Source organism: Balaenoptera ricei, chromosome 3 (assembly GCF_028023285.1).
Source record: "Balaenoptera ricei isolate mBalRic1 chromosome 3, mBalRic1.hap2, whole genome shotgun sequence".
Lineage (NCBI taxonomy): Eukaryota > Metazoa > Chordata > Mammalia > Artiodactyla > Balaenopteridae > Balaenoptera > Balaenoptera ricei.
Genome location: NC_082641.1, coordinates 101,444,263 through 101,458,897, shown reverse-complemented (window position 1 = coordinate 101,458,897; position 14,635 = coordinate 101,444,263). Strand labels below are relative to the sequence as shown.

The following is a 14,635-nucleotide window of genomic DNA, read 5'->3' as shown; positions in this document are numbered from 1 at the left end:
TTTGACAAATTAAAAATTTGTGGCAACACTGCATCAAGTAAATATATCAGCACCATTTTTCCAACAACACTTGCTCATTTCATATCTCTGTGTCACATTTTGATAATTCTTTCAATATTTCAAACTTTTGTATTATTATTATATTTGTTATAGTGATCTGCATTCAATGATCTTTGATGTTACTATTGTAATTGTTTTGGCATTTTTTAGCAATAAAGCATTTTTTAAATTAAGGTATGTGTGTTGCTCTTTTAGATATAATGCCACTGTCCACTTATAGGCTACAGTGTAAACAAAACTTTTCTATGCATGAGGAAACCAAAATTTTCTGTGATTTGCTTTATTGTGATATTCACTTTATTGAGGTGATCTGGAAAGGAACTCACAATATCTCTGAGGTCTGCCTGTGGATGCTTCTTCTATTCGTTGTCTGCTGCTGCCATAATAAATTATTATAAACAATGGGTTAAACAACACACATTTATTTTCTTACAGTTCTGTAGGTCAGAAGTTCAACCCTGGACTCACCAGATAAAAACAAGTTGTTGGCAGGCTGTGTTCCTTTCTGGAAGTTCCAGGGGAGAATCTGTTTCCTTGCTCATTCAGGTTGTTGGCAGAATCCAGTTCCTGTGGTTATAGGACTGAGGTTCCAGTTTCTTTGCTGGCTGTCTGCTGGGGATGCCCTTAACTCGGAGAGGTTTTTCTCTGGTCATTGCACATAGTTCCCTACACCTCAGAGCAAGCAACAGACTGTTGAATCCTTCTTATGCTGCCATCTCTCTCAAGCACCCTTTTTTCTTCTTATTCCACTGTTAAGGACTCATGATTATACTGGGCCCACCCAGATAATCCGAGATACTCTCCCCATTACAAGGCCCAAAACCTTAACCACATCTGCAAAGGTAGCATAACATGCAAGGTAACATATTCGTAAGTTTGGAGAACTAGGGTATCAACATCTTTGGGGACATTATTTTGCCAAACACACTCTCAATTAAGTATTATCTGAAAACATTGGTCTATAGGTGATCAGTATGAATCAATGATAGGACTTAGCCCCCATGATGCCTAGGCCAGGTTTCACCTACTTACTTGCAGTTGGTTTATATCCATGCTGGTTTAATCTCATGTTTCCAGAAGTAGAAATAAAAGGCATTATCAGAGATACTCTGCAATCTTGTGCTCCCAGCACCTCTCCCCACCTCCTTCATCCTCTTATACCCAAAAGAATAGTAGTTGAAATTTAGACCATTCATATTCAACCTTAGTGGGGTTTCAACTAAGTTTGTCTGGATGTGGAGGACATAAGATTTCATTATCCTTTACCCTACAGGTGTTATCTATTGAATATTTTTATAACAAAAATTTAAAAGAACTAAGCATAAAAGTGTACCATCCTGGGCTTCCCTGGTGGCACAGTGGTTGAGAATCTGCCTGCCAATGCAGTGGACACGGGTTCGAGCCCTGGTCTGGGAATATCCCACATGCCGCGGAGCAACTAGGCCCGTGAGCCACAATTACTGAGCCTGCGCGTCTGGAGCCTGTGCTCCGCAACAAGAGAGGCCGCGACAGTGAGAGGCCCGCGCACCGCGATGAAGAGTGGCCCCTGCTTGCCACAACTAGGGAAAGCCCTCGCACAGAAACAAAGACCCAACAGAGCCATAAATAAATTTTAAAAAAATAAAAATTAAAAAAACCTAAAGCAATAGTCTTTAAAAAAAAAAAAATGTGTACCATCCTATGCTAAATTAACAGTGTTTTTTCCTGGTGTAATTCTCTCTACACCATCCAATTTGGCCCCCGCCAGAAACTCAACTGCCTCTCATGTGTGCTGTTTCTTCCAAGTGCAGGAAAACCTCATTTCCATCTCTGGCCACAGTGCTCACAGAGAGTGGGCAGGGCCAGCTGAAACAGGCACGGCCATTCATGTGGGCCAGACAGAGAGTCAGGAGGGAAGTAATAAATGATAAAGGAAAGCTGTCCATTGCCAGAGCAGGGAAAGGTCCCCACAGGGCTGGGGAAGGAAAGGGCTGAACTTCCTGACCTGACCTGGTCTGGGATTAAAGCCATATGAGTTGGTTTAGATGAGGGTGTAAAGAAGAGATGTTGCTAATGTCAGAAGTACTGAGAGACCAAGGCTGTTTTCAGGTTTTCAGGAGATGGAAGACTTTGGATATCTGCCCTCTTTCTCTTCCCTGCTCACAAATGGGTCTGCTTGTCAGTAGAAGCTTCTTTTTTTGTGAAGAGATTCAGGCCAATATTCCCCAAGCTGAAGCAGTGTCATCTGGGAGCCATCCTTGGAAATACTGGGACCCTACTTGGAAATACATCCAAGGCTGCCTGATGAGGAGGAGCTCCCACAACCTGAGGAGCTCCCACAACGGAGCTCGAACAGATCTCCATGCTTACTCACCGGAGGAGAGTCTCCCCGTCTATATCCCTTAGTAGGACAGGCTTGTTCTGTCTCCAGTGTTCCCTTCTGATAAGACATGCCCCGCAACGTTGATGTGAATTTAATGTGCAAATGAGTATCAAGAAATCCTGGAATTCTTCCCATAACCTCAACTAAAGGGGAATTCAATAAAAGACTGTGCAGCACAAGTTGCCAGAGCAGAGAGGGAATTGTATTGTTGCCAATGCCTCTAATAACATTGCATCCCAAGCTGATACCTACCTGAGCCAGTGTAAGAGCTCCAAGTACCTTCATCTAGTATCTGCTCTTCATCACCTAGGAGACTATCTATGGGAACCATTACAAGATTCAGATTCAAAGCTTATGGATGTGCCAACCACTATTAAAGAAATCAGTTTCCTTTTTAGACTACAAAAATCTGCACAGATGTGAACAAATTGGGGGAAGGGCAGTTGGCAGAGAGCAGGTGAGCTCTGTCCTATTAATGGTGAGACTTCAGTGACTTGTCTTGATGAAAGATATGAGCCCTTGGATTGATGTCATTGTGACTGAACTTGCTTCAGATTTGATCCCCTGTAACGTTTGCAGGCCGGCTCAGATGGAGCTGGAGCTGGGGCCAGAAGTGGAAGTCCCACGGTCGGCACCTTGACGTTCCTCAAGCTGTTCCCTGTGGAAGCACAGTTCTTACAAGAGCTCATCTTTTTCAACCGCTTCAAGAACTCAGATTTAATAATTCCTACAGATAAAGTAGTTTTGTTTTGTTTTTCTCATGCTTTGAAAGCGAAGGCCCACGAATCTCTCTTTATGACCCCAAATGGCCACTCATTTCAAAGTTGAGGCCAGAACTCTTGTTTTATTTCCCTTGCTGTCTGACTTCCGAACATCAGCAGAATACAGAAGTAGCTTTTAAAACACAATGCAGTTCAAACTTTTGTTTTCACCTCGGTTTAAGATAAACCCAGACCAGCAGCCAAACTGCAAGCATGCTAAAATTCCCATTTGCCTTAGTTACTAAAGAGTGTACAAAATTGACATTTGTCAGATCATTTGTGTTGGAATTAATCTGATTAATGGTGGTATCTAGCACGCAAATGGCAATGGATAAGATTATGGGCTTGGAAGTCCAACAGTCCTGAGTTTGCTTCCTGACTCCAACCCTTAACTCAAGTCCAGTGTGACCATGAGTTTGCTATTTTAGTCTAAGTATTAGTTTCCTCACGTGTAAAATAAGGATACTATCTACTTGTAGGGTTGATGTGAGATTTATATAAACTGATATATAGGAAGCACTAGGCACCGTGCCTGACCCCCAGTACACTCACTACACATTAGATGTTGTTGTCATTTTTGTTAACAAAATAAAAGAACAAACCATCAGGTAGGAGTCATTAAAGGCTATCCTTTACAAGATGCTAACCTTATTTGGGGATATCTAAAAGACTTTTTTAAAAGTTCATCTCTTGCTTCCTTTGCAACAAGCAGGAAAACCCGAATAATTAGCACAGTTATGCTAACCTAACCTTTTATAATCTGTAGATTATGACCAAATTATTAGGTCAGATAAATTTGCTTGTATAGTTTGGAGTTAACTGTGCTGTGTAAGGTCATGAATGCAAGGTTTGCAGGAACCTGGTGGATCCAAAATGGCCCTGAAAGTCAGCCATAAAATGAACAAAGATCTTAAGCAAAACTGCTGGGAGTCCAGGCAAAGCAGCGCTGCTCCAGGGGAGCAGAATTTCCTGGACAGAGCACCTCCCTGGCCCTGGCCTCCTCCCAGGAGGCCTGCCTCTCTGAATACACATTCAAGGACTCAAATCCAGGGCATCTGCACAACCCACGTACTGTGCGTGGCCCTTGGGTAGGGAGGCACAGGACTTCCAGGCAGGCTTTTAGATCTCCACAATAAAACACCTATAAGCCCCTAGGAGGGCAGAGAGAACTCTTGCTGGACCTCTTCTATAGGAGGAGGGAGCTAGCTTCCACCCATGTGATGAATCACATCACAGCAATCTCCCAACATATGAGGCTGGCACTGATGCTGAATTTTCCTTGTAGCATTTTTCACTATTAGTAAGGGAGTATGAGTTCTGTGTGTTTCTAGTACTTTAAGTCCTTAGCTCTTTTTTTGTATGTGTCTCCTGTTGAACAATTTTATAGAGAAAAGAAGATTCCTGGTCACTAACTCAATTAAAAACATTTCCCTGGATCAGAAATAGCAGGGAGTGGCACATTATTTCAGAAAGCACAGGCATGGGAGGGAATCCAGTTTTTCTCGGGAACTAAAGAGTTGCCTGAAGTCACCACCCAAAGCCTCTGTTCACTGAATAATAGTCCTAAGTGTGAGGTTCACAATCTTGTTCAGGAAATCAGACCAGAAGAAAAACAGCAACAACTGGCTCTGAAATTTCCTGGAGATAAAAATGCCAGCTGTGATGAGGCGCGGCCATGTGTAATTCTGCCTGACAACCGTGTGACATGCGAGGCCCCGGCGTGCCAAGGCACACGCACGCAGCTGCATGCTAAAAGCAGTGACACAGTGGTCACACCAGGCCACCAAAGCACTGAGCTGGGCGTCTCGTGCCTTTGGTCAATTCCACTTTTCCTTGTTTCCTCTCCTCCCCTCCTTTTCCTCCTCCCCATCATATCCCAGCTCTTTCCAAAGGATTTCATTCCTGTAACTATTTCGTAGGGAGAAAGGGCTTTACTTGGCGACTTTTGGTTTACAGGATCGTTGGTGAACAATCAGTCTGTCTGGCAGGAAGGTACGCCCACAAACATTACAGGGAACCAACTGGCTCTGGGCACTTTTCCAAGCAGCTTCGTTTAAGGCATCAAGATCATAGAAACCCTTGGCTGAAAAGTTAAAGAAAAACAGAGGGAAAAAAAAAAGAAGAACAAAAAATAAAAGAAAAAGAAAATGGGAAAATGGATCAGTTTTCATTCTGGAGAACCATGCTCTACTTTTTATGGAAAGTATTTTCAGGAAATACCTGTTGACTGAGGCTTTTAAACAAATCGTATTACTTTTGCCAAAAAAAAAAAAAAAAAAATGCTGCTCAGTCTTTTAAGGGTTGAAAACCGTTAGCTCTGAACTAGAGGTTTTTCAGTCCTCAGATTTTAAAAAGGGGAAGACATTGTTTTATGTGTTGTGATATGCATTCTTCACTAATTATTAACATCTTTGCTTACACATTATTATCTTGCAAATATAACTTTTGGCTTTCTTTCAGTTGACTCTAAATATAAACTTACAAAAGGAAAAGAACATTTATTTGTATTTTCTTCTTCTGTAATCCTTCAGTGGAATGTTTTTAGAGGACATCTGACAGCTGAGAGTGAATTTAAGGTGAATTATATCCTAAAAATTTATCATCTCTTTGTGGCTGTAAACTCAGAGATTCTTTAAGTAATTAAAGTGAAGAATGCAAACAGAATAGTTCATCTGACGAAAAAAAGTGTCCTTAAGAAAACAACAAAGGCAGCTGAAAGATATATAATCTCCATTGGCAGAGCATAGGAAAAAAGGCATATGGGTTTATTTTAGAGAAACAGTGTGGGATTTAACTTTAATAAACCTTATTTAAATAGAATGGCTTTAGTACATTAAATTGACTATGTCTTAGAATTGCCCAAAATAGGCCCCCCAAAATGTATCCAGACATGCAAAAATATATCACATAGTTTTTAAAAAATTATTTTCACAGCATATATTTCTTCATTAAAGCCCAGGCAATTCTCATATGACTTCTATCTAGTGGCTCACACAAACATAGCAAACCTTAGATTCTTTAACAAGCTTACTCATGTTCTTTTTCTTTTTTTTTTTCTCCGTGGGAAATTAAACTCCAGCACAATGGGACAACCTAGTATTTCTCCCTTGGATAAAGGAAGTGTCACTTTCTATGCAGGATATGAATGTATATTTTGAGTGCTTTAAAAACAGTTAAAAAAAGAATGGCACTGACTTTCTCCTTACTCATATGAGTTTTAATATGGACTCAAAAAATCCAGAGTATTCACTGATTCTCAGCTGAAGATGATTCATCACATTTCTAAAAGTTTTAAGGCTTGTACTTTGGACCTGGAGGAAGAGCTATTTGAATCCTATGACTACAGTAAGTCCATGGGATGGAAACGTTCATGGGAGTTCTCTTTGCCTAGAGAGGAAGGGCACCTTCGGAAATAACAAAAGCACGGAGCCAAGAGAAAAATTGCAGAAAGTGCAATTAAAGGACCTGCCTTTTCCATCTGCAGCCAATAACAGAATGGCCAACACTCCAGGGCTTCCAAACCAGCCGTTTCTCTCACCTCTTCTAGAATTGTGATAAGCATACTCAAGCAGAGAAAGTGATAAAGATCAGAAGTGAAGGAAATAGATTTTTGACACCAAATGAGAAATGATGGGAAGACAGTCTCAAAGAGGTAAACAATTTCTTTGTGAGCAAATGCTCTAATTTCAGTAGATGGATATTTTCATCTTGAGCTCTTTTCCCACCTTCATGCAGAGTCTTCCTTTAGGCAAGGACTGTAAATAGTTGGGTTCTGGCAGCCTTTAGAACTTTATCATGACAATCTAGATTCCACTCTGTGGGTTGTTAAAAAAAGTCTCTTTGGGTCACATCTCTAACAAGAGTGCTTTGGGCTAACTGATACTAAATGACCTCCAAGGTACCTTCCGGACATGTAAGTCTATGGTTACATAAAGAAAATCAATTAATTGAATGATTCTCTTAAAACCAAGAATAGTTTTCCTTTGAGGGGAATCAGGAGATCAGCTGAGAAAATGACAATGGCAGATGATGAGCAAGCCTGAGCTTGTATGGCAAACACAGTTTCTGAACTACTTCTTTCTCACCCTAAATGAGTAAGCATAAGGCTCTGTAATGCGACCACACATGGCAATTTATGAAGTTCCAGTGTCATGTAGCCTGTGCCGTGTTTTACAAAGTATTCATTGCAAAATTTTTAAAATCTGGACATTTCATATAGAAGTCTAGATTTCCAGTTTCTTTTGTATTATTAAAAGATACATCACAGTAAATTTAAGGCTATATTTCTTAAGTGTAACACCAGCTGGAACTGGGTAGCAGCTGTCTCCTTTAGAAAGGCAGTGCTCTCCCACTCCTAGTCCCCACCTTCCCTTTTTCCACACATGGACAAATTTATTCAATTGTGTATCCTGACTAGCAGACCCTATAAGCATTTCACTTTGGTCCTCCCGCTCTTTGAACACTAAAACACATTCATATTTGAAAACATGTTTCCAGATGTCCCCAAAGGTTTTTTAAGCTACAAAATTTTAAAGATTTGTGTTTGATAATATATCAAAGTAACTTTTGGGAAATATAGCAAATACCAGTGAGTCCCTCTCCTTGTACGGTTTGCCAGGATATAGTATCTTTATGTCTCAGCATCTGAAGACAACACTTTGGTCGGGTATTCTGGAACTGTTTTTTCTATTTGGCTGTAGCCTAGACAGTAAATGTTGCTGATTTCAGTTACTTGAACAAGTAATAAAAGAATACCTCTACTCTTTTAAGTTTAGAGAGAAAAGTCTTCCCTTATACACTCAAGTCTTTTTTTTCCAAAAACTTACCAGTAATGGTCCTGACTTCTGGCTTTTTCGGTTCTGGTCTCCTTAGCTCTTTAGGCAACAAGTTGTTTTCATTATGCCATTTTTTCAGACATTGTGGCTCATGGATGAAAATTGATTTTGTTCCATATTCACGACCACAAATGTAGCAAACAACTGTTGGTGGATGCCTTATCATTGTTGGCTGCAAGTAATACAAAATATCTGTTAGATAAAGTTCAGGTTTGGAAACTATACTTTTAAATTATAATACATTTAAATTAGCTAGAAAAATCAATAAATTTTTTTAAAAAGTCTAACCATTCTGGTGAGTTTAACCTTTTTGGCAGGTTAAGAGAATAAACTATACTACCTGAGTGATTGAGGTGGGGGGTAAGGATGTTGGTTGGGAGGAGGACAGGAAATGAAGAAGAGCTAACCAGAATTTTACATATTGATACTTTATAAAAGGTATTTTCTCATTGAATAAATAGTGATTGATTGTCTTCTGACTCTTCTCCATGCTGGGAGAATACAAAGATAAATCAGGTATGAATCATCCTCTCAGTACATCAATATGCCTGAGAAATAAAGTAATAAATGTCCTAACTGGCACAGAGAGAGTTTTTAACAGACACTGTTGTGCCCTCTCACATTCCTTCATGTATAAAATTTCTGCTGCACCTGCGAGTCTCTGCCTTTTTTGATCTGCCGTAGACTCCACTTATAGGCAGGACAACTAATCAATTACACATAGGAGTTGGTGGATAAAGACCCAGCTTGCTCACTTAGGCTGTTTCCATACAGTCCTCCAGAAGCCCCCAGTGAGACTGTATCACAGTTACTCATTAACACACTATGTAGACTTCCTTCTTTTCCCTGTCTCTCCTCCCACTACTTTTACTGGGGTTCCTGGGATCACCTCCCCTCAGACTACTTGAACTAAAATCCTTTTCTTAACGTTTGTTTCGGGGAGAACCAAATCTAAGGAAGAGTTAAGGATATAACCCTTCTGTCTAGGATATAGAACATTACAAGAAACACTTCTCCCACCTAAACAATGAGAACAAATCAGATAGCCTGCAGAAACATAATTTTTGAGCCTATTGGATACTCAAAGTTGCCAGGTAAACTAATGAACTGAAAGGACTGCCTCAGTTTGAGGGTAGATCAGCAGAAACAAGAGAACAACTCCCACACTTCAACTTTACATGAATTAGAAACAACATTTGTCGGCCACGGAGATAAGGGCAGGACAGCTGAGTGTGAATCCTTCAGAGGTGCAGCATACAGGTCCTGTCTATAGAAACTTTCCCACCCACTGGGTCTTGCACCTAGTAACAGAGGGTGACAGTCCAACACTGGAGAGAGTCAGGAGCATTGAAAGAAACGCTCACCAATTCAGGAACATAGGGCCTGCCTAAATGTGATGGTAAAGCTGGAGAATTAAGCCATGTGTTAGTCCCAGATAAGAGCAGTATACTTCTGGGGAGGCTTGGGAGCACTAAGAGGGAACCCCCCTCTGTTACAGACATGTAGAGTCCACAGGAGTCTAAAGGTGTAGTAGAAGAACTAGGAGGAGACCTTTGGCTCCAGGCCTTACACTAAGTACAAAGCTGGGGCAGTTTACCATAGAGGAATTTAAAGCCTATAATGCATTGAACATAACTAAAAATGACATATCTGAGAAGCTCAGAGAAATCTGAGCAAGATAAACAAAAAAACAGAACTAGATATATACTAGTAAAACTGCTAAAAACCAAAGATAAGCTTGCAAGCTCTCAAACAGAAACAATACATACAACGGAATAAGGAAACGATAAGAATTTCAGGTGACTTCTCATCAGAAAAAAAAAGAAATGAAGAACAGGAAACAAGAGAATGACATTTTAAAAATGCTTAAAGGAAAAAACTATCAAGTCATTTCAAAATTCCATAGTCAGTAAGAATATCTTTCAAAAATGAAGGTGAAATAAAGACATCTTTTTTTTTTTTTGGCTGCACCATGTGGCACGCAGAACTTCCCTGACCAGGAATCCAACCCATGCCCGCTGCAGTTGAAGCACAGAGTCTTAACCACTGGACCACCAGGGAAGTCCTAAAGATGTCTTTATCTAGACAAAAGGTGGAAGAATTTCCTCAGCAGAGTTGATTTACAGGAAATGTTAAAAGACATTATAAATGCTGAAGGAAAATATCAGCTAGAAATCTGGTTCTGCAAGAAGGAATGGAAAAACACTATAAAATGCAAATAGGTCAATAAATTAAAACACTATTTTAAAAAATGTTTCTAATTTTTATACATATATATGACAAAATCATTTTAGACCATGGGCTCTTTAAAGAAAAATAATAACAAAAGAAAATGGAGTTTATGTTCTCTAATGTGTAAAGTTATAGTAAACAAGAGCACAAATTGTAGGGACTAAAAACTGGAAATAGATTGTCATAGAATTCTTAGATTTTTCTGAAGTAATTTTTTAAACATAGAATGTGATGTGCTAAAGATGCATGTTTTAGCCTCTATAATAACCACTAAAGTACAAAGTCATGTCAAGAGGAATAACTAAAAAGTCAATGAGAAGAGAGAATATTTTTTAAAAGATTGATGAGTTAACCATCCCCCAAAGAAAGATAGGAAAAGAGGAACAGAGGATTAAAAGAAAAGGCAGGGAGAGGACCTTCAAGATGGTGGAGGAATATGATGTGGAGATGACCTTCCTCCCCACAAATACATCAAAAATACATCTACATGTGGAACAACTCCTACAGAACACTTACTGAACGCTGGCAGAAGAAATCAGACTTCCCAAAAGGAAAGAAGCTCCCCACGTACCTGGCTGTGTGGCTGACAGGGTCTTGGTACTCCAGCCAGGTGTCAGGCCTGAGCCTCTGAGGTGGCGAAGCCAAGTTCAGGACATTGGTCCACCAGAGACCTCCCAGCCCCTTGTAATGTCAATCAGCGAGAGCTCTCCCACAGATCTCCATCTCAACGCTAAGACCCAGCTCCACTCAACGATCAACAAGCTCCAGTGCTGGACACCCCATGCCAAACAACTAGCAAGACAGGAACACAACACAACCCGTTAGCAGAGAGGCTGCCTAAAATCATAATAAGGTCACAGACAGCCTAAAACACACCACTGGATGTGGTCTTGCCCACCAGAAAGACAAGATCCAGCCTCATCCACCAGAACACATGCACCAGTCCCCTCCACCAGGAAGCCTACAAAACCCACTGAACCAGCCTTACCCCCTGGGAGCAGACACAAAAACAACAGGAACTATGAACCTCAGCATGTGAAAAGGAGACCCCGAACACAGTAAGCTAAGCAAAAAGAGAAGACAGAGAAACACAGAGCAGATGAAGGAGCAAGGTAAAAACCCACCAGACCAAACAAATGAAGAATTCATTTGTAACAAATGAAGAATTCAGAGTAATGATAGTAAGGAGGAGCCAAAATCTTGGAAATAGAATGGAGAAAATACAAGAAACGTTTAACAAGGACCTAGAAGAACTAAAGAGCAAACAAACAATGATAAACAACACAATAAATGAAATTAAAAATTCTCTAGAAGGAATCAGTAGCAGAATAACTGAGGCAGAAGAATGGATAAGTGACCTGGAAGATAAAATAGTGGAAATAACTACCACAGAGCAGAATAAAGAAAAAAGAATGAAAAGAATTGAGGACAGTCTCAGTGATCTCTGGGACAACATTAAACACACCAACATTCGAATTATAGGGGTCCCAGAAGAAGGAGAGAAAAAGAAAGGGACTGAGAAAATATTTGAAGAGACTATAGTTGAAAACTTCCCTAATATGGGAAAGGAAATAGTCAACCAAGTCCAGGAATCACAGAGAGTCCCAACCAGGATAAATCCAAGGAGAAACATGCCAAGGCACATATTAATCAAGCTATCAAAAATTAAATATAAAGAAAAAATATTAAAAGCAGCAAGGGAAAAACAACAAATAACACACAAGGGAATCCTAATAAGGTTAACAGCTGATCTTTCAGCAGAAAGTCTGCAAGCCAGAAGGGAGTGGCAAGACATATTTAAAGTGATGAAATGGAAAAAGCTACAACCAAGGTTACTCTACCAAGCAAGGATCTCATTCAGATTTGACGGAGAAATTAAAACCTTTACAACAAGCAAAAGCTAAGAGAATTCAGCACCACCAAACCAGCTTTACACCAAATGCTAAAGGATCTTCTCTAGTTAGGAAACACAAGAGACGGAAAAGACCTACAAAAACAAACCCAAAACCATTAAGAAAATGGTAATAGGAACATACATTTTGATAATTACCTTAAGTGCAAATGGATTAAATGCTCCAACCAAAAGACATAGACTGGCTGAATGGATACAAAAACAAGGCCAGTATATATGCTGTCTACAAGAGACCCACTTCAGACTTAGGGACACATACAGACTGAAAGTGAGGGGATGGAAAAAGATATTCCATGCAAATGGAAATCAAAAGAAAGCTGAAGTAGCAATTCTCATATCAGACAAAATAGACTTTAAAATAAAGACTATTACAAGAGACAAAGAAGGACACTACATGATGATCCAGGGATCAATCCAAGAAGAAGATATAACAATTGTAAATATTTATGCACCCAACATAGGAGCACCTCCATACATAAGGCAAATGTTAACAGCCATAAAAGGGGAAATCGACAGTAACACAATCATAGTGGGGGACTTTAACACTCCACTTTCACCAATGGACAGATCATCCAAAATGAAAATAAATAAGGAAACAAAGCTTTAAATGATATATTAACAAGATAGGATTAATTGATATTTATAGGGCATTCCATCCAAAAACAACAGAATACACTTTCTTCTCAAGTGCTCATGGAACATTCTCCAGGATAGATCATATCTTGGGTCACAAATCAAGCCTTGGTAAATTTAAGAACACTGAAATCGTATCAAGTATCTTTTCCGACCACAGTGCTATGAGACTAGATATCAATTACAGGAAAAAAACTGTAAAAAATACAAACACACGGAGGCTAACTAATACACTACTAAATAACAAGAGATCACTGAAGAAATCAAAGAGGAAATCAAAAAATACCTACAAACAAATGACAATGAAATCACAAAGGCCCAAAAGCTGGGATGGGATGCAGCAAAAGCAGTTCTAAGAGGAAAGTTTATAGCAATACAATCCCACCTGAAGAAACAAGAAACATCTCAAATAAACAACCTAACCTTACACCTAAAGCAATTAGAGAAAGATAAACAAAAATCCCCCAAAGTTAGCAGAAGGAAAGAAATCATAAAGATCAGATCAGAAATAAATGAAAAAGAAATGAAGGAAATGATAGCAAAGATCAATAAAATTAAAGGTGGTTCTTTGAGAAAATAAACAAAATTTATAAACCATTAGCCAGGCTCACCGAGAAAAAAAGGGAAAAGACTCAAATCAATAGAATTAGAAAAGAAAAAGGAGAAGCAACAACTGATAGTGCAGAAATACAAAGGCTCATGAGAGATTACTACAAGCAACTGTATGCCAATAAAATGGTAAACCTGGAAGAAATGGACAAACTCTTAGAAAAGCACAACCTTCCGAGACTGAACCCAAAAGAAATAGAAAATATAAACAGACCAATCACAAGCACTGAAATTGAAACTGTGGTTAAAAATCTTCCAACAAACAAAAGCCCAGGACCAGATGGCTTCACAGGCAACTTCTATCAAACATTTAGAGAAGAGCTAACGCCAATCTTTCTCAAACTCTTCCAAAAGTTTGGAGGAACACTCCCAAACTCATTCTCCGAGGCCACCATCACCCTGATACCAAATCAGACAAAGATGTCACAAAAAAAGAAAACTATAGGCCAATATCTCTGATGAGCATAGATGCAAAAATCCTCAAAAAAATACTAGCAAACAGAATCCAACAGACATTAAAAGGATCATACACTATGATCAAGTGGCATTTATCCCAGGAATGCAAGGATTCTTCAATATATGCAAATCAATCAGTGTGATACACCATATTAACAAACAGAAGAATAAAAACCATAAGATCATCGCAATAGATGCAGAAAAAGCGTTCAACAAAATTCAACACCCATTTATGATAAAAACTCTCCAGAAAGTAGGCATAGAGGGAACTTACCTCAACATAATAAAGGCCATATATGACAAACCCACAGCCAACATCGTTCTCAATGGTGAAAAACTGAAACCATTTTCCCTAAGATCAGGAATAAGACAAGGTTACCTACCCTCACCAGTATTATTCAACAAAGTTTTGGAAGTTTTAGCCACAGCAATCATAGAAGAAAAAGAAATAAAAGGAATCCAAATCGGAAAAGAAGTAAAGCTGTCATTGTTTGCAGATGACATGATACTATACAGAGAGAATCCTGAAGATGCTACCAGAAAACTACTAGAGCTAATCAGTGAATTTGGTAAAGTAATAGGATACAGAATTAATGCACAGAAATCTCTTTCCGTAAGAGATTCCTATACACTATTTGAAAGAGAAATTAAGGAAACACTCCCATTTACCATTGCAACAAAAAGAATAAAATACCTAGGAATAAACCTACCTAAGGAGAAAAAAGACCTGTATGCAGAAAACTGTAAGACACTGATGAAAGAAATTACAGATGAT

At 39.2% G+C, this 14,635-nt stretch overlaps 1 protein-coding gene across 4 annotated transcripts in view; it reads right to left on the bottom strand.

The window, feature by feature from the left end:
• The window catches only part of LOC132362459 (zinc finger protein 474-like), a 100,463-nt gene that overhangs the window by 30,215 nt on the left and 55,613 nt on the right, over positions 1-14,635 (bottom strand). Inside the window, exons 4-6 of one of the 4 annotated variants that reach the window (XM_059916945.1) lie at positions 8,010-8,190; positions 5,119-5,266; positions 1,737-3,080 (exon numbers count right to left, since the gene is read on the bottom strand). In XM_059916945.1, coding sequence (XP_059772928.1) covers positions 3,008-3,080; positions 5,119-5,266; positions 8,010-8,190 — 402 coding nt within the window. In that variant the 3' untranslated portion in view covers positions 1,737-3,007. Of the gene's footprint in view, positions 1-1,736; positions 3,081-5,013; positions 5,267-8,009; positions 8,191-14,635 lie in introns of those variants that run through there. The other 3 variants (XM_059916947.1, XM_059916946.1, XM_059916948.1) reach the window with 3 other exon arrangements.